Genomic DNA, 13,618 nt, shown 5'->3' with positions numbered 1-13,618 from the left:
GGCCCCTGCCTTCGACTGCCACCCAATCCACACTGCACCAAACCCCTACTGCTACCTCTGTGGGTGGTGACCTATGGTCATGAGCTTTGGGTAATGACGGAAAGAACAAGATCGCGGATACAAGCGGCTGAAATGAGTTTCCTTCGCAGGGTGGCTGGGCGCTCCCTTGGAGATAGGGTGAGAAGCACAGTCACTCGGGAGGAGCTCGGAGTAGAGCCGCTGCTCCTCCACATCGAGAGGAATCAGCTGAGGTGGCTCGGGCATCTTTTTCGGATGCCTCCTGGACGCCTCCCTGGGGAGGTGTTCCAGGCATGTCCCCCCAGGAGGAGGCCCCGGGGAAGACCCAGGACACGCTGGAGGGACTATGTCTCTCGGCTGGCCTGGGAACGCCTCGGTGTTCTTCCCGAGGAGCTGGCCGAGGTGTCTGGGGAAAGGGAAGTTTGGGCTTCCATGCTTAGACTGCTGCCTCCGCGACCCGGTCCCGGATAAGCGGAAGAAGACGAGACGAGACGAGAAAGAAGCGAAGGATAGATATACAGGGAAATTAGAGTTTATTAGCGGTTATGATCCGTACAAAATTCCTTGTGTTGCGTGACGTTATGCGCAAGGGATCTATTATCATCAGTTTCACCTTTTGCTGTTTAGAGTTCAGTCAGTGCATTCATATCAGGACTCTGCACACACCCACAGCTTTGCAAAGTATACCGTTCTGTGTTCCATGTTTTCTAGCCTTGTTTATGTTACTCTGGTTTAATGACTCTGCTTTCTGGTTGTTGTTTTTTTTTGTGTGTGTGTGACTCTAACTTTGGATAACATTTTAGTATTATAATAGCACACCTGTAAATAAACACCTTCCTGCGTTTACATCTGTCTACAGCCCTCTCATCTCTGACGGTATCCTGTTAAGTGGAAGGAAAAAATATCACTCACCTTTAAAATTTGGATAAAAGATGTCATGCACCATTTCATATTAGAAAAAAAGTGTAATATTCTAGAAGAGGTGCTTTGAAGCTTTACACCATAGACCAGCTTTTTTTTTGTCTTATATAAAATAGATGGACGCTACTGAAATTTTACTTCCATGAGTACTTGTTCATTTTCTTTTTTGTATAGAACTGATATGTTAGGAATGTAATGATGAATATTATAAGGACACAAGTGCTTTACTGGGAAATATACCACTTGTATCTTCATATGAGCTACATCTGGGACATAGAGATCCAAAACCGTGACATAAATCTCTATATGTCACTTGTGTGGAAATTGATGAATTGTTTTGATAAATTTGGGTACTTTTTGTTTGTGAATGTGTCTATATAATAAGAACATGACGTTGGTTTGAAGACATGAAGTTTATCTTCTCATGTTGAAAAACTTGTATTTTTCATACAAAATACATCACAGATCTGAGTGACATATATTTAGATAAGATTGGCTGGTGTTGAGTGGTATATCAGATATATTCCATTCAACTAGCATGATATTATTGAACGAGTCGAAAACGAGTTCAGTATCATGCTAGCTGAATGGAATATATCTGATAGACCACGAAAAAAAGCCAGCCATTATTATTATTATTATTATTATTATTAATATGCATTCTCATACAGTATCAGCATTCTTGAAGGCCAATGCTAGTTTATTTGCAACTCAGTGCTGTTAGCGCAGCAGTCCAGTTACCTTCCAACCGGTGTAGTGTTAGCAAAGGCCAACGCTAGCACAGTCAAGCCAGGTATTATTATAATTATTATTTTTCCAGTCTAACTTACTTAGTTACTTTTAAAAATCAACATCAACAGCTACACACAATGACCTGGCAGCCAAAATTCTCTCAAAATCTTGCGTTTTTAACAAAGCAAACCTGGCAGCTATGTTTGGTTACAAATTGTCACTGTTGCTCACTAACATGGAAGTTTTATGTCTCTGACGTGTGACATTGTATTGTCTTGACAACGTGCAATACTGTAACAATATTGCCTGCTCATTCTCCATTGGGTAGAGTGGTGTAATACATGGAGGATAAGCGATATGCTAACAATACTGCATGCTATTGAACCAAATGAATGAAACCTGCTAAAAGGGAATAGAATACATTGTTTTTATTCCATAGAAAAAGTGTCCTGTATGTATAATAATTTTTGATATTTCACTCTGATGACGTCACTCCATGTTTTTTTTCTGCTGACCAGACGCACATTGTCAAAATGGCGAACTGGTTCAAAATTAAAATTCTTTTGATTAACTTGCACAATTTGTGGATGTGTCCATATAATATAAAGAAAATTACACAGTTGCATGATATGAAGTTTATCTTCTTGTGTTGAAAATATTTTCACTCATTCGCTTTGTTCACTCGTGAATATGTTCACCATTTGAAGGTAAATTTCATATCTTCAGGCAACCATGTAATAGCCTCTATATATATTGCATGATTTATAAGTGGTATGGTGCAATAGGGAAGGTGTTCTTATGGTGTGGGGTTATGCAGGGTTAAGGTAATGAATTAATGTATGCCTATGTTTGTGTACAACTTAAAAAAAAAAAAAGACTTTGAACAAAAAATGACCCGATCTTCATCCAAGTTACAATAATGAACCAACACAATCTGTTTTAACTACAACCCCAATTCCAAAAAAAGTTGGGACAATGCCAAAGAGCATTCTGCACGTATTACAGCTGCATCGCTCTGTAGTAACAGTCGGGTGCTAAACTGGCCTGCCTGCAGTCCAGACCCATCTCCCATTGAAAACACTTAGTGCATTATGAAATGCAAAATATTACAAAGGAGACCCTGAACTGTTGAGCAAATGAAAGTGTATATCAGGCAAGAATGGGACAACAGTCCTCTTTGACAACTGCAGCACTTGATCCCCTCATTTCCCAAATATTTACAGAGTCTTGTGAAAAGCAGAAGTGATGCAACACAGTGGTAAACATGCCCCTGTCCCAACTTTTTTGAAATGCATTGCAGAGATCAAACTAAAAAATGAGCATATATTTATAAATAAATACAATAAAATAAAATAATAATAATACCAGTTTTAGCATTTGATATGTTGTCTTTGTACTATTTTCAATTAAATATAGGCTTTCCAAGATTTGCAAATCACCACATTCTCTTTTTATCTACATTTTACACAGCATCCCAACTTTTTTGGAATTGGGGTTGTAATAACATATACAAATTATTACTTTGTTCTTGTACATACTCAATACACCAATGAGTACAACATGAATAGGAACAGTGAGTCCTGTAACAGTGACAGGCCCCAGTACTGAGGGTCAAAAGTCAAGTTACAGTGGATATAAAAAGTGTACACTCCCTGTTAAAATGATTTTTTTTTTTTACATCAGAAAAACCTATGAGACCACGATAAATAATTTCAAAACTTTTCCCACCTTTAATGTGACTTGTACAATTCAACTGAAAAAAAAAATTTTTAGGGGGGAAAGCATAAAAAAACCCCATACAATAACCTGGTTGCATAAGTGTGCACACCCTTAAACTAATACTTTGTTGAAGCACCTTTTGATTTAATTACAGCATTCAATCTTTTTAGGTAGGAGTCTATCAGCCTGCCACATCTAGACTTGGCAATAGGGGTGGGCGATATGTATCGTCTGCGATGTCATCGTGAATGTTGTTTTGACGATGTGTAATTTTGCATTACCGAGTTTTTTTAATTAAGCCGCCAAAAATCAATACAGAGCGGAGCAGACCCGGCGCCAGACACGGACTGACGGACGGGCCTTGAATTGCTTTTGGGGGGGGGGCACACATTTTATACGCCAAGCCAGGGCAACACAACTGTTTCTAGCAACCCAGGAGAGCAGCACAGACGTGACGAGTTAAATATTCTAAGAAACCTATAAAGCAACCAAAACAACTTTCCAAAATGTATCAAACATTGCTCAGCATATTAAAAGTTTTTTTTTTTTGCTCCGCTGGCCTCACAACGCACAAAGCTGATTTCGGGTATCTACCGGAAGATGTCGTGATATGATCCCGTCCAGCAATAAAATGTGATTGGCTGAGACAGCTGCTCATTTACCCAGATACCATCTGAAGAAAAAATGCGATTGGTCGGTTGGTTCATTCCATGTCATTAACCCATTGGTTCCCAAGAAATATTAGTCCACGTTTATAGCAATGATCCAGAAATTATGACTAGTGTTTCTGTACTCACGGATAATAATGAATGAACCGATCAGCCGATTTCGAATAGTTTCAATACATTTTAAATTGAGCACATTTTTCTTTATTATTGTTATACTGAAAAACTTTGACTTGTAGTTTACGGGTTTTTTTTGAGGGGAAAAAAAAACAAAGAAGAAGAAGCTGTGACGGGCTCCTATCAGGCCAAGTGCGGTCACTCGCCGGCCACTTTCAGGCATCTTTTTCGGATTAGTGAGACCAGACCCTCTGAACATGAATGGGGAGATATCAATACTGGACTCTGTGAAAACTAACGGTCGCGAAGAGCATATGATTGAAATCGCCATGAAAAGTTGATTATACTTGAGTGTTAGGTTGGTTCTCATGACTCAGAAAAAGCTTTAAAATCCACTTTTCTCGTGGATTATTTTGACACTGCGCAGGCGCAGTACTTCTATAACGGCAGGAGAGGGACAGCGGAGCACGAAGCTGCAAGATGATTGGAAAGCTGTTGGTTCAGATCGACATATGATTGGTTGTTGGCAGCGGAACAGGCGGGATATTTGCAGACCCGTACTGCCGTCAGAGACGGTTGATTAGAATGTTTGCTGCCGTTACGAACTGTCAATTGAATTATTCATTTTTATTAATTTAAAGTTGTTTAAGAAAATAAATATGGCTTTTCCTTAAATACTTGTCACTGCAATGATTCTTTTAGTCATTGTAATTATTGTAATCTTTAAGCAAGTGTTTTTTTTAAATATCGTCAAAATATCGTTATCGTTAAAATCCTAAAAAATATCGAGATATTATTTTTTGCCCATATCGCCCACCCCTACCTGCTAATCAGGGTGGAGTTGCTTTAATTTCATACCTTTATTAATGACAATTTATCCATCAGTTTATCATTTATCAGTTTTTTTAATTATTCACACAGTAGACACGCATATTGGCTTGCAATACAAATACTGTCTGAATAATCTGTACAAGTGTCATTTGTAAAGGGGTTAAATACTTTTGCAAGGTACTGTATACTGTTCTCTGCTGGAGCTGGAGGTACTGCATGGAGCATAGTGAGCTTCTTTAGTGAAAGAAATCAAAAATAATAGTCAAAATTGAATCTTGAAAAATAAATAATATCCTGGCTTTTGGTTTTACTGTTGTTCCTACGCTAAAGATCTCTCGTCTCGTCTTCTTCCGCTTTATCCGGGACCGGGTCACGGAGGCAGCAGTCTAAGCATGGAAGCCCAAACTTCCCTTTCCCCAGACACCTCGGCCAGCTCCTCGGGAAGAACACCGAGGCGTTCCCAGGCCAGCCAAGAGACATAGTCCCTCCAGCATGTCCTGGGTCTTCCCCGGGGCCTCCTCCCGGGGAGACATGCCTGGAACACCTCCCCAGGGAGGCGTCCAGGAGGCATCCGAAAAAGATGCCCGAGCCACCTCAGCTGATTCCTCTCGATGTGGAGGAGCAGCGGCTCTACTCCGAGCTCCTCCCAGGTGACTGTGCTTCTCACCCTAAGGGAGTGCCCAGCCACCCTGCGAAGGAAACTCATTTCGGCCGCTTGTATCCGCGATCTTGTTCTTTCGGTCATTACCCAAAGCTCATGACCATAGGTGAGAGTCGGAACGTAGATCGACCAGTAAATTGAGAGCTTCGCCTTTTGGCTCAGCTCCTTCTTCACCATGACGGACTGGTAAAGCGACCGCATCACTGCGGAGGCTGCACCAATCTGCCTGTCGATCTCACGCTCCATCCTTCCCTCACTCGTGAACAAGATCCTGAGATACTTAAACTCCTCCACTTGAGGCAGGACTTCTCCACCAACCTGAAGAGGGCAAGCCACCCTTTTCCGGTCGAGAACCATGGCCTCGGACTTGGAGGTGCTGATTCTCATCCCAGCCGCTTCACACTCGACTGCAAACCGCCCCAGTGCATGCTGGAGGTCCTGGTTTGAAGAAGCCAACAGGCCAACATCATCCGCAAAAAGCAGAGATGAAATCCTGTGGTTCCCAAACAGGATTCCTTCCGGCCCCTGGCTGCGCCTAGAAATTCTGTCCATAAAAATTATGAACAGAACCGGTGACAAAGGGCAGCGCTGCCAGAGTCCAACATGCACTGGGAACAGGTCTGACTTACTGCCGGCAATGCGAACCAGACTCTTGCTCCATTCGTACAGGGACCAGACAGCCCTTAACAAAAGGGCCCCGAACCCCATACTCCTGAAGCACCCCCCACAGAATACCACGGGGGACACGGTCGAATGCCTTCTCCAGATCCACAAAGCACATGTGGACTGGTTGGGCAAACTCCCATGAACCCTCGAGCACCCTATAAAGGGTATAGAGCTGGTCCAGTGTTCCGCGACCAGGACGAAAACCACATTGTTCCTCCTGGATCCGAGGTTCGACTATTGGTCGAATTCTCCTCTCCAGTACCCTGGAGTAAACTTTCCCTGGGAGGCTGAGAAGTGTGATTCCCCTATAATTGGAGCACACTCTCCGGTCCCCTTTCTTAAAAAGAGGGACCACCACCCCAGTCTGCCACTCCAGAGGCACTGTCCCCGACCGCCATGCGATGTTGCAGAGGCATGTCAACCAAGACAGCCCCACAACATCCAGAGACTTGAGATACTCAGGGCGGATCTCATCCACCCCTGGTGCCTTGCCACCGAGGAGCTTGCAAACCACCTCAGTGACTTCGGCTTGGGTAATGGACGAGTCAACCTCTGAGTCATCAGCCTCAGTCTCCTCAATGGAAGACATGATGGTGGGATTGAGGAGATCCTCAAAGTATTCCTTCCACCGCCCGACAATGTCCCCAGTCGAGGTCAACAGCTCCCCACCCGCACTGTAAACAGTGTTGGCAGAGTACTGCTTCCCCCTCCTGAGGCGCCGGACGGTTTGCCAGAATTTCTTCGAGGCCGACCGATAGTCCTTCTCCATGGCCTCCCCGAACTCCTCCCAATTCCGAGTTTTTACCTCCTCAACTGCCTGAGCTGCAGCACGCCTGGCCTGCCGATACCCGTCAGCTGCCTCAGGAGTCCTGGAGGTCAACATGGCCCGATAAGACTCCTTCTTCAGCTTGACGGCATCCCTTACTTCCGGTGTCCACCACCGGGTTCGGGGATTGCCGCCACGACAGCTGTGGACGCGGCCACAGCTCTGAACAGCCGTGTCCACAATGGAGGTAGAGAACATGGTCCACTCAGACTCAATGTCCCCCATCTCCCCCGGAAGCTGGGAAAAGCTCTCCCGGAGGTGGGAGTTAAAGACCTCCCCAACAGAGTGCTCGGCCAGACGTTCCCAGCAGACCCTCACCATACGTTTGGGCCTGCCAGGTCTGTCCAGCTTCCTCCTCCGCCAGCGGATCCAACTCACCACCAGGTGGTGATCAGTTGACAGCTCAGCCCCTCTCTTCACCCGAGTGTCCAAGACATAGGGCCGGAGATCAGATGAAACGACAACAAAGTCTATCATCGACCTCTGACCTAAGGTGTCCTGGTGCCACATGCACTTATGGACACCCCTATGCTCGAACATGGTGTTCGTTATGGACAAACCGTGACTAGCACAGAAGTCCAATAACAAAACACCACTCGGGTTCAGATCGGGGAGGCCGTTCCTCCCAACCACGCCCCTCCAGGTGTCACTGTCATCACCCACGTGAGCATTGAAGTCCTCCAGTAGCACAATGGAGTCCCCAGTCTGAGCACCCCTCAGTACCTCTCCCAGGGACTCCAAGAAGGCCGGATACTCTACACTGCTATTCGGCCCATAGGCACAAACAACAGCAAGAGCCCTCTCCCCAATCCGAAGGCGCAGAGAGGCGACCCTCTCATTCACTGGGGTAAACTCCAACACATGGCGGCTGAGCTGGGGAGCTATAAGCAAGCCCACACCAGCCCGCCGCCGCTCACCATGGGTGACTCCAGAAAAGTGGAGAGTCCAGCCCCTCTCGAGGAGCTGGGTTCCAGAGCCCAAGCTGTGCGTGGAGGTGAGCCTGACTATCTCTAGCCGGTACCTCTCAACCTCCCGCACAAGCTCAGGCTCTTTCCCCCCCAGTAAAGTGACATTCCATGTCCCAACAGCTAGCCGCTGTGTCCGGGGATCAGGTCGTCGAGGCTCCTGCCTTTGACTGCCACCCAATCCACACTGCACCAGCCCCCTACTGCTACCTCTGTGGGTGGTGAACCCACAGGAGGTCGGGCCCACGTCACCTCTTCGGGCTGAGCCCGGCCGGGCCCCATGGGCAAAGGCCCGGCCACCAAGCGCTCACATGCGAGCCCCAACCCCGGGCTTGGCTCCAGGGTGGGGCCCCGGCTGCGCCATACCAGGCGACATCTCGGGCCTTGGTTGTTGCTCCATTAGGGGTTTTGGTGAACTGCTCTTGGTCTGGCCTGTCACCTTGGACCTGTCTGCCTTGGGAAACCCTGACAGGGGCATAATGCCCCCGACAACATAGCTCCTGGAATCATTCAAGCACACAAACCCCTCCACCACAATAAGGTGGCAGTTCTAGGAGGGGTGCTAAAGGGGTGCTAAAGATCTAATGGGCCAAAATTAGTTCTGAGCAAAATGATCTGGCAGGTGGAAAGACATCCTTACAAACAACTCACAGCTTTGCACAGGCTATAGGTCAGGATGGAGATTCATGGTCTTATGCTTCAGAGTGTATGAGTGTCATTCACACTCTTTTAGAGACTACTAAATAATAATAAAAAATCCTATATTGAATTGGGTGGCACAGTGGTGTAGTGGTTAGTGCTGTCGCCTCACAGCAAGAAGGTCCTGGGTTCAAGCCCCGGGGCCGGCGAGGGCCTTTCTGTGTGGAGTTTGCATGTTCTCCCCGTGTCCGTGTGGGTTTCCTCCGGGTGCTCCGGTTTCCCCCACAGTCCAAAGACATGCAGGTTAGGTTAACCGGTGACTCTAAATTGACTGTAGGTGTGAATGGTTGTCTGTGTCTATGTGTCAGCCCTGTGATGACCTGGTGACTTGTCCAGGGTGTACCCCCCTTTCGCCCGTAGTCAGCTGGGATAGGCTCCAGCTTGCCTGTGACCCTGTAGAAGGATAAAGCGGCTAGAGATAATAAGATGAGATATTGAGTTGTGTGCATATTTAATTGAAAGAAATTATATTTTGACTTAACATTTTTATGCCTATCAATCAAGGTTCACATTAATAACTCTCCTTCTACATAAATTTACAAAACCTAAGAAACAATTTTTGGATACAAATGTTGTTCTAGACTAATTGGAATGTTCATGAACACAATGTCTTGTGTGTCTGTGCCTCTGAACACTTCAGGAATAAATTCATTCATATCCAGCTTGATAAATGAGGCCCAATGCTTCTCTTGTCTCAATAAAGAGAAATATAACTTTACAAACAGGGGAAGCCATGGCCTAATGGTTAGAGAAGCAGCTTTGGGATCAAAAGGACGTTGGTTTAATTCCCTGAACTAGCAGCAATGGTTCAAGTGCCCTTGAGACCTAACCCCCAACTGCTCCTCAGGCTGCTCTGGGTATGTTGTACCTTCTGGATAAGAGTGTTTGCTAAGTGTCATAAATGTAAAGTCCAAACTCCCTCCTATTGTAGCTTCACAATATCTCTGTCAGTTTAAAGTCTAACTTATCTCAGGAAAACCACTATCTAATCAACCTACCAATACTTATCAGTTTCATTTGACTGGAGTCAAGGTCAATTTTAATGCCAGCAAATTTCTCCCACTGGTGTTTTGCCTGTAATGTGTCACCCATCAGTTTGGATCTTATATATTCTGTCAGTAAACATTGTTTTACCTTCAAATGCAAACTTGTAGAGTTCTCCAGCAAGGTCATGCACCATTACACCATTTCCTTTTGTTGCCTTCAACCAAGCCACCTTCTCTATGAAGTCTCTTACTACCTCGTTGATGGCCTTAGTGTAGCCTGACACATGTTTGGGCTTCAACATGCGAGGGTTCAAGATGCTTCTAATGCGCTGCCATTCTGCCCCTAGCCTACACACCAGCAAAGCAAACAAATAAATTATTGTACTTTTTAATGACAACTCTTCATATCATTGAATATGTATGTGTGAGATATGAAACTCTGACCCTGTGAGAGGGCCATAGGCCTGGTTGCGAAGATCCCGGTATCCTCTCCAGTGAGGCATGTCAGTTCGAATGGGGTGACGGCCCTCCTGTCTCAGTACTTGCTCTATGAGGTCTGCTCTGGCCACGTTCACGATCACCAACGGCCCATACTTGGACTTCCAAAGAGGACCATAGATTTTGCTGTGCTCAATCTTCATAAGATGAAAATAATCACTACAGGCAGGGCAAGTATAGTGGTGAAAACAAGAGAAAACTGGAAACATCTTCCTGGAAATATCAGACTCTACGGTCATAATTTCAGTTTAAGAATAATGTACTTACAATTGCTCTAGGATGAGGGCCAGGTGTTAAATTGAAAGCAGGGGTGTGGAGCTCTCTAATCCTTGGTTTATGTTAACAGTAAGGTGAGAAAAGCTCCATGTACTACAATTTGTTAGCGCAAGAATATGATAAGCGCTTTATTAGGAACACCTGTACACATTCATACAATTAATCGTCCAATCATGTGGCAGCAGTGCAATGCATAAAATCATGCAGATATGTGCCAGTAGCTTTGGTTAATAGTCATGGGGAAATAATTTGTTCAGTGATTTTAACTGTGGTGTGATTGTTGGTGCCAGAAGGGCTTCTACAAATATTTCTGTACCTGCTGATCTCCTGGGATATTCACACATGCAACAGTCTCTACACTTTACTCAGAATATTGCAAAAAAAAAAAAAAACATCCAAGGAGAGACAGTTCTTTGGATGGTTATACCTTGTTGATAAGAGGGTCAAAGGAAAATGGTTCAATTCAATTCTAACAATGGCTCACTCGTCAGTAGCCTAGCTTATTCTGTCTAAACTCTTATTCATTTCTAGGGCTGTCAAAATTGCAGTGTTAACATGTTAATAATGCATATTTTTAGGGCTGACAAAGTTAATGTTATTAACTCATAAACATGTTCTTGAGGTCAACCATGTGCTAAGGTAAACTCACAGGACTGACACTGACATCAAATGTGATGTTCCAAAGGTCTATGGAAACAAAAAACATTGTGGTTGCATTTGCTGTAGCCAAGGCCCTTAGGCAGTAGTTTTAAAAGATTTACACTACAGTTTTGTAAGCAAACGTGCAGTAATTAACACTAACGGCATTTGATAGAGTGCATACTTCTGCCAAGCTACATATCAACATCAAAATCAAATCATTTGAACCTAGGATAATATTAAAGCTGTGCACCATATTTCATCAAAATCTGTTCACTACTTTTTGAGTTATGTTGGGAACAGACAAAAAAAATATATCCTGGATCTGCATACATATCCGGATTTGCATCAAAATCTAATCAATAATTCCTTGGCCCATGGCTCAGTCAAAATGTCATTAAAATTCATTCACCACTATGTCGGAAACAGTCAAAGAAAGAAAGAGAGAAAAAGAAAGAGAGAAAAGACAAAAACATATCCAGCAAAATTGGCAGAGGTAATGAAAGACTAAAGAGTTTGTTTTCATTTCTTTGTCATCCACAATCTTTTTCCTTTTACATACTTAAAGATATTTTTGGGGGCTTTTTCCACCTTTATTAGATAGAGACAGGAAAGGATTGGGAAATGACCTCAGGTTGGAACTGAACCCAGGTCCCCAGATTTATGGTATGGCACCTTATCCAACTGACCCACGACACCCCCTTGCTTGCACATACTTAACGTCTGCATTTCCACTGTACCTTAAGGAATATGCTGATGTTGTTGTAACACATGTATTTTTGTGTTGTGTTATTTATACATATGCACTTGGTTTATCCTTTGGAAAATAAGTTCAGTTGAAGACTAGAATTTTTAAAAATAGGATGTGTCTTGGCCCAATGGGGTTTATGGTTGTTAGGGTGGCATGGTGGTGTAGTGGTTAGCATGGTTGCCTCACAGCAAGAAGGTTCTGGGTTTGAACCCAGTAGCTGGTAAGGGCCTTACTGTGTGGAGTTTGCATGTTCTGTGTGGGTGCCCTCTGGGTGCTCCCCCACAGTCCAAAAGACATGTGGTTAGGTTAATATGGGATGGCCTTGAGCGAGGCACCCACCATGGCTGCTCACTGCTTCAGATGGGTTAAATGCAGAGAAGAAATTTCATAAGTGTGTGATGAATAAAGTTGTGCTTTCTTTCTTTCTGTGACTGCAGTGGGCACAAACTCACCCAACACTGTAAAAAATGATTTGTTTTAACTTAAAAAAAAGTTAGTACCAGGGCTGCCTTAAAATTTTGAGTTCATTGAAATTAATATAGCAAGTTAACACAATGAGGTGAACAATTTAACTTACTATATGAATTTCAATGAACTCAAAATTTTAACGCTGCCATCACACATTTCAGTCCCCTGTGCTGATATCCACATCGCCCACTGCTCACCAGCGACTTGGAGAACATTTCTGCACCTCTCTACAGCTAGCTCGTTATATTCCAGAGTGCTTTTCCTGACTCAAGTCCTCCATGAAATGGCCTCTTTTTGTTTGGACCAGAAGAACTTTAAGTTAAAACATAAATCATTTTTTACAGTGAAACTGGACAGATGTTCCTAATAAAATGGAGAGTGAGTGTATGCTATAGTGCTTAAACTGTACAGGGCAGAATAACAAACTTTGTGACTTAAAAAAAAAAAAAAAGGGGGCCAATTTTTCAAAAAAAGCTGAAAGGTAAAGTGCTTTACCTGCATTTGGTGAGCAATCTTAAAGTAGCCTTTGCCAAAAAGCCAGTAGAGAGAAGTTAGAAAGCTGGGGCCACCCAGGTCTTCCATGGTCTTCAGTTTGCTGCTGCTGCTGCCCAGGATGCTGCTCGAGCTCTCCCACCTCCAGACTCCCAAACTCCCACACGCTGCCATCACACATTTCAGTCCCCTGTGCTGATATCCACATCGCCCACTGCTCACCAGCGACTTACAGAACATTTCTGCACCTCTCTACAGCTAGTTCGTTATATTCCAGAGTGCTTTTCCTGACTCAAGTCCTCCCTGAAATGGCCTCTTCTTGTTTGGACCAGAAGAACGAGAGTAACCTTTAGGTGGAAACCCGAGCCAGAACTCCAGCAGGAAACCTGGACTCCAGCCCTAACCACACACTCTCCTACTAAACAACACGTCGAGACAGCACACACAATACCTGAATATGTCTCACAGCACACACACACACATGTACATAAACCACATAATGTCTGCGTTATGATTTCATTTATTTATACCATACAGCTGTTGAATTCTTGAAATCTGATTGGTCAGAAGGCGTGGCTTAGTTCTCTGTAAGAACTCTCCCTCTCCCTCCCTCTAGATGTTGGAAAGCTGTCCATGTCTATACTAAGTGAACAGCTCATTCAGATGATCTGCATAATCTAGAACTAAT

The 13,618-nt window shown here is 44.2% G+C and overlaps 1 protein-coding gene across 2 annotated transcripts in view; it reads right to left on the bottom strand.

Moving 5' to 3' along the window:
* The window catches only part of LOC132891769 (sterol 26-hydroxylase, mitochondrial), a 28,083-nt gene extending 14,620 nt beyond the window's left edge, over positions 1 to 13,463 (bottom strand). Inside the window, exons 1-3 of one of the 2 annotated variants that reach the window (XM_060929689.1) lie at positions 12,934 to 13,463; positions 10,251 to 10,441; positions 9,955 to 10,154 (exon numbers count right to left, since the gene is read on the bottom strand). In XM_060929689.1, the coding sequence (XP_060785672.1) occupies positions 9,955 to 10,154; positions 10,251 to 10,441; positions 12,934 to 13,170 (628 nt within the window). In that variant the 5' untranslated portion in view covers positions 13,171 to 13,463. Of the gene's footprint in view, positions 1 to 9,954; positions 10,155 to 10,250; positions 11,268 to 12,933 lie in introns of both variants that reach the window. The other variant, XM_060929690.1, reaches the window with a different exon arrangement.
* Between the last annotated feature and the right edge of the window lie 155 nt (positions 13,464 to 13,618).

This window comes from Neoarius graeffei, chromosome 9, assembly GCF_027579695.1.
Source record: "Neoarius graeffei isolate fNeoGra1 chromosome 9, fNeoGra1.pri, whole genome shotgun sequence".
Classification (NCBI taxonomy): domain Eukaryota; kingdom Metazoa; phylum Chordata; class Actinopteri; order Siluriformes; family Ariidae; genus Neoarius; species Neoarius graeffei.
Note: the sequence above shows the minus strand (reverse complement) of the source record. Positions and strands in the feature narration are given on the sequence as shown.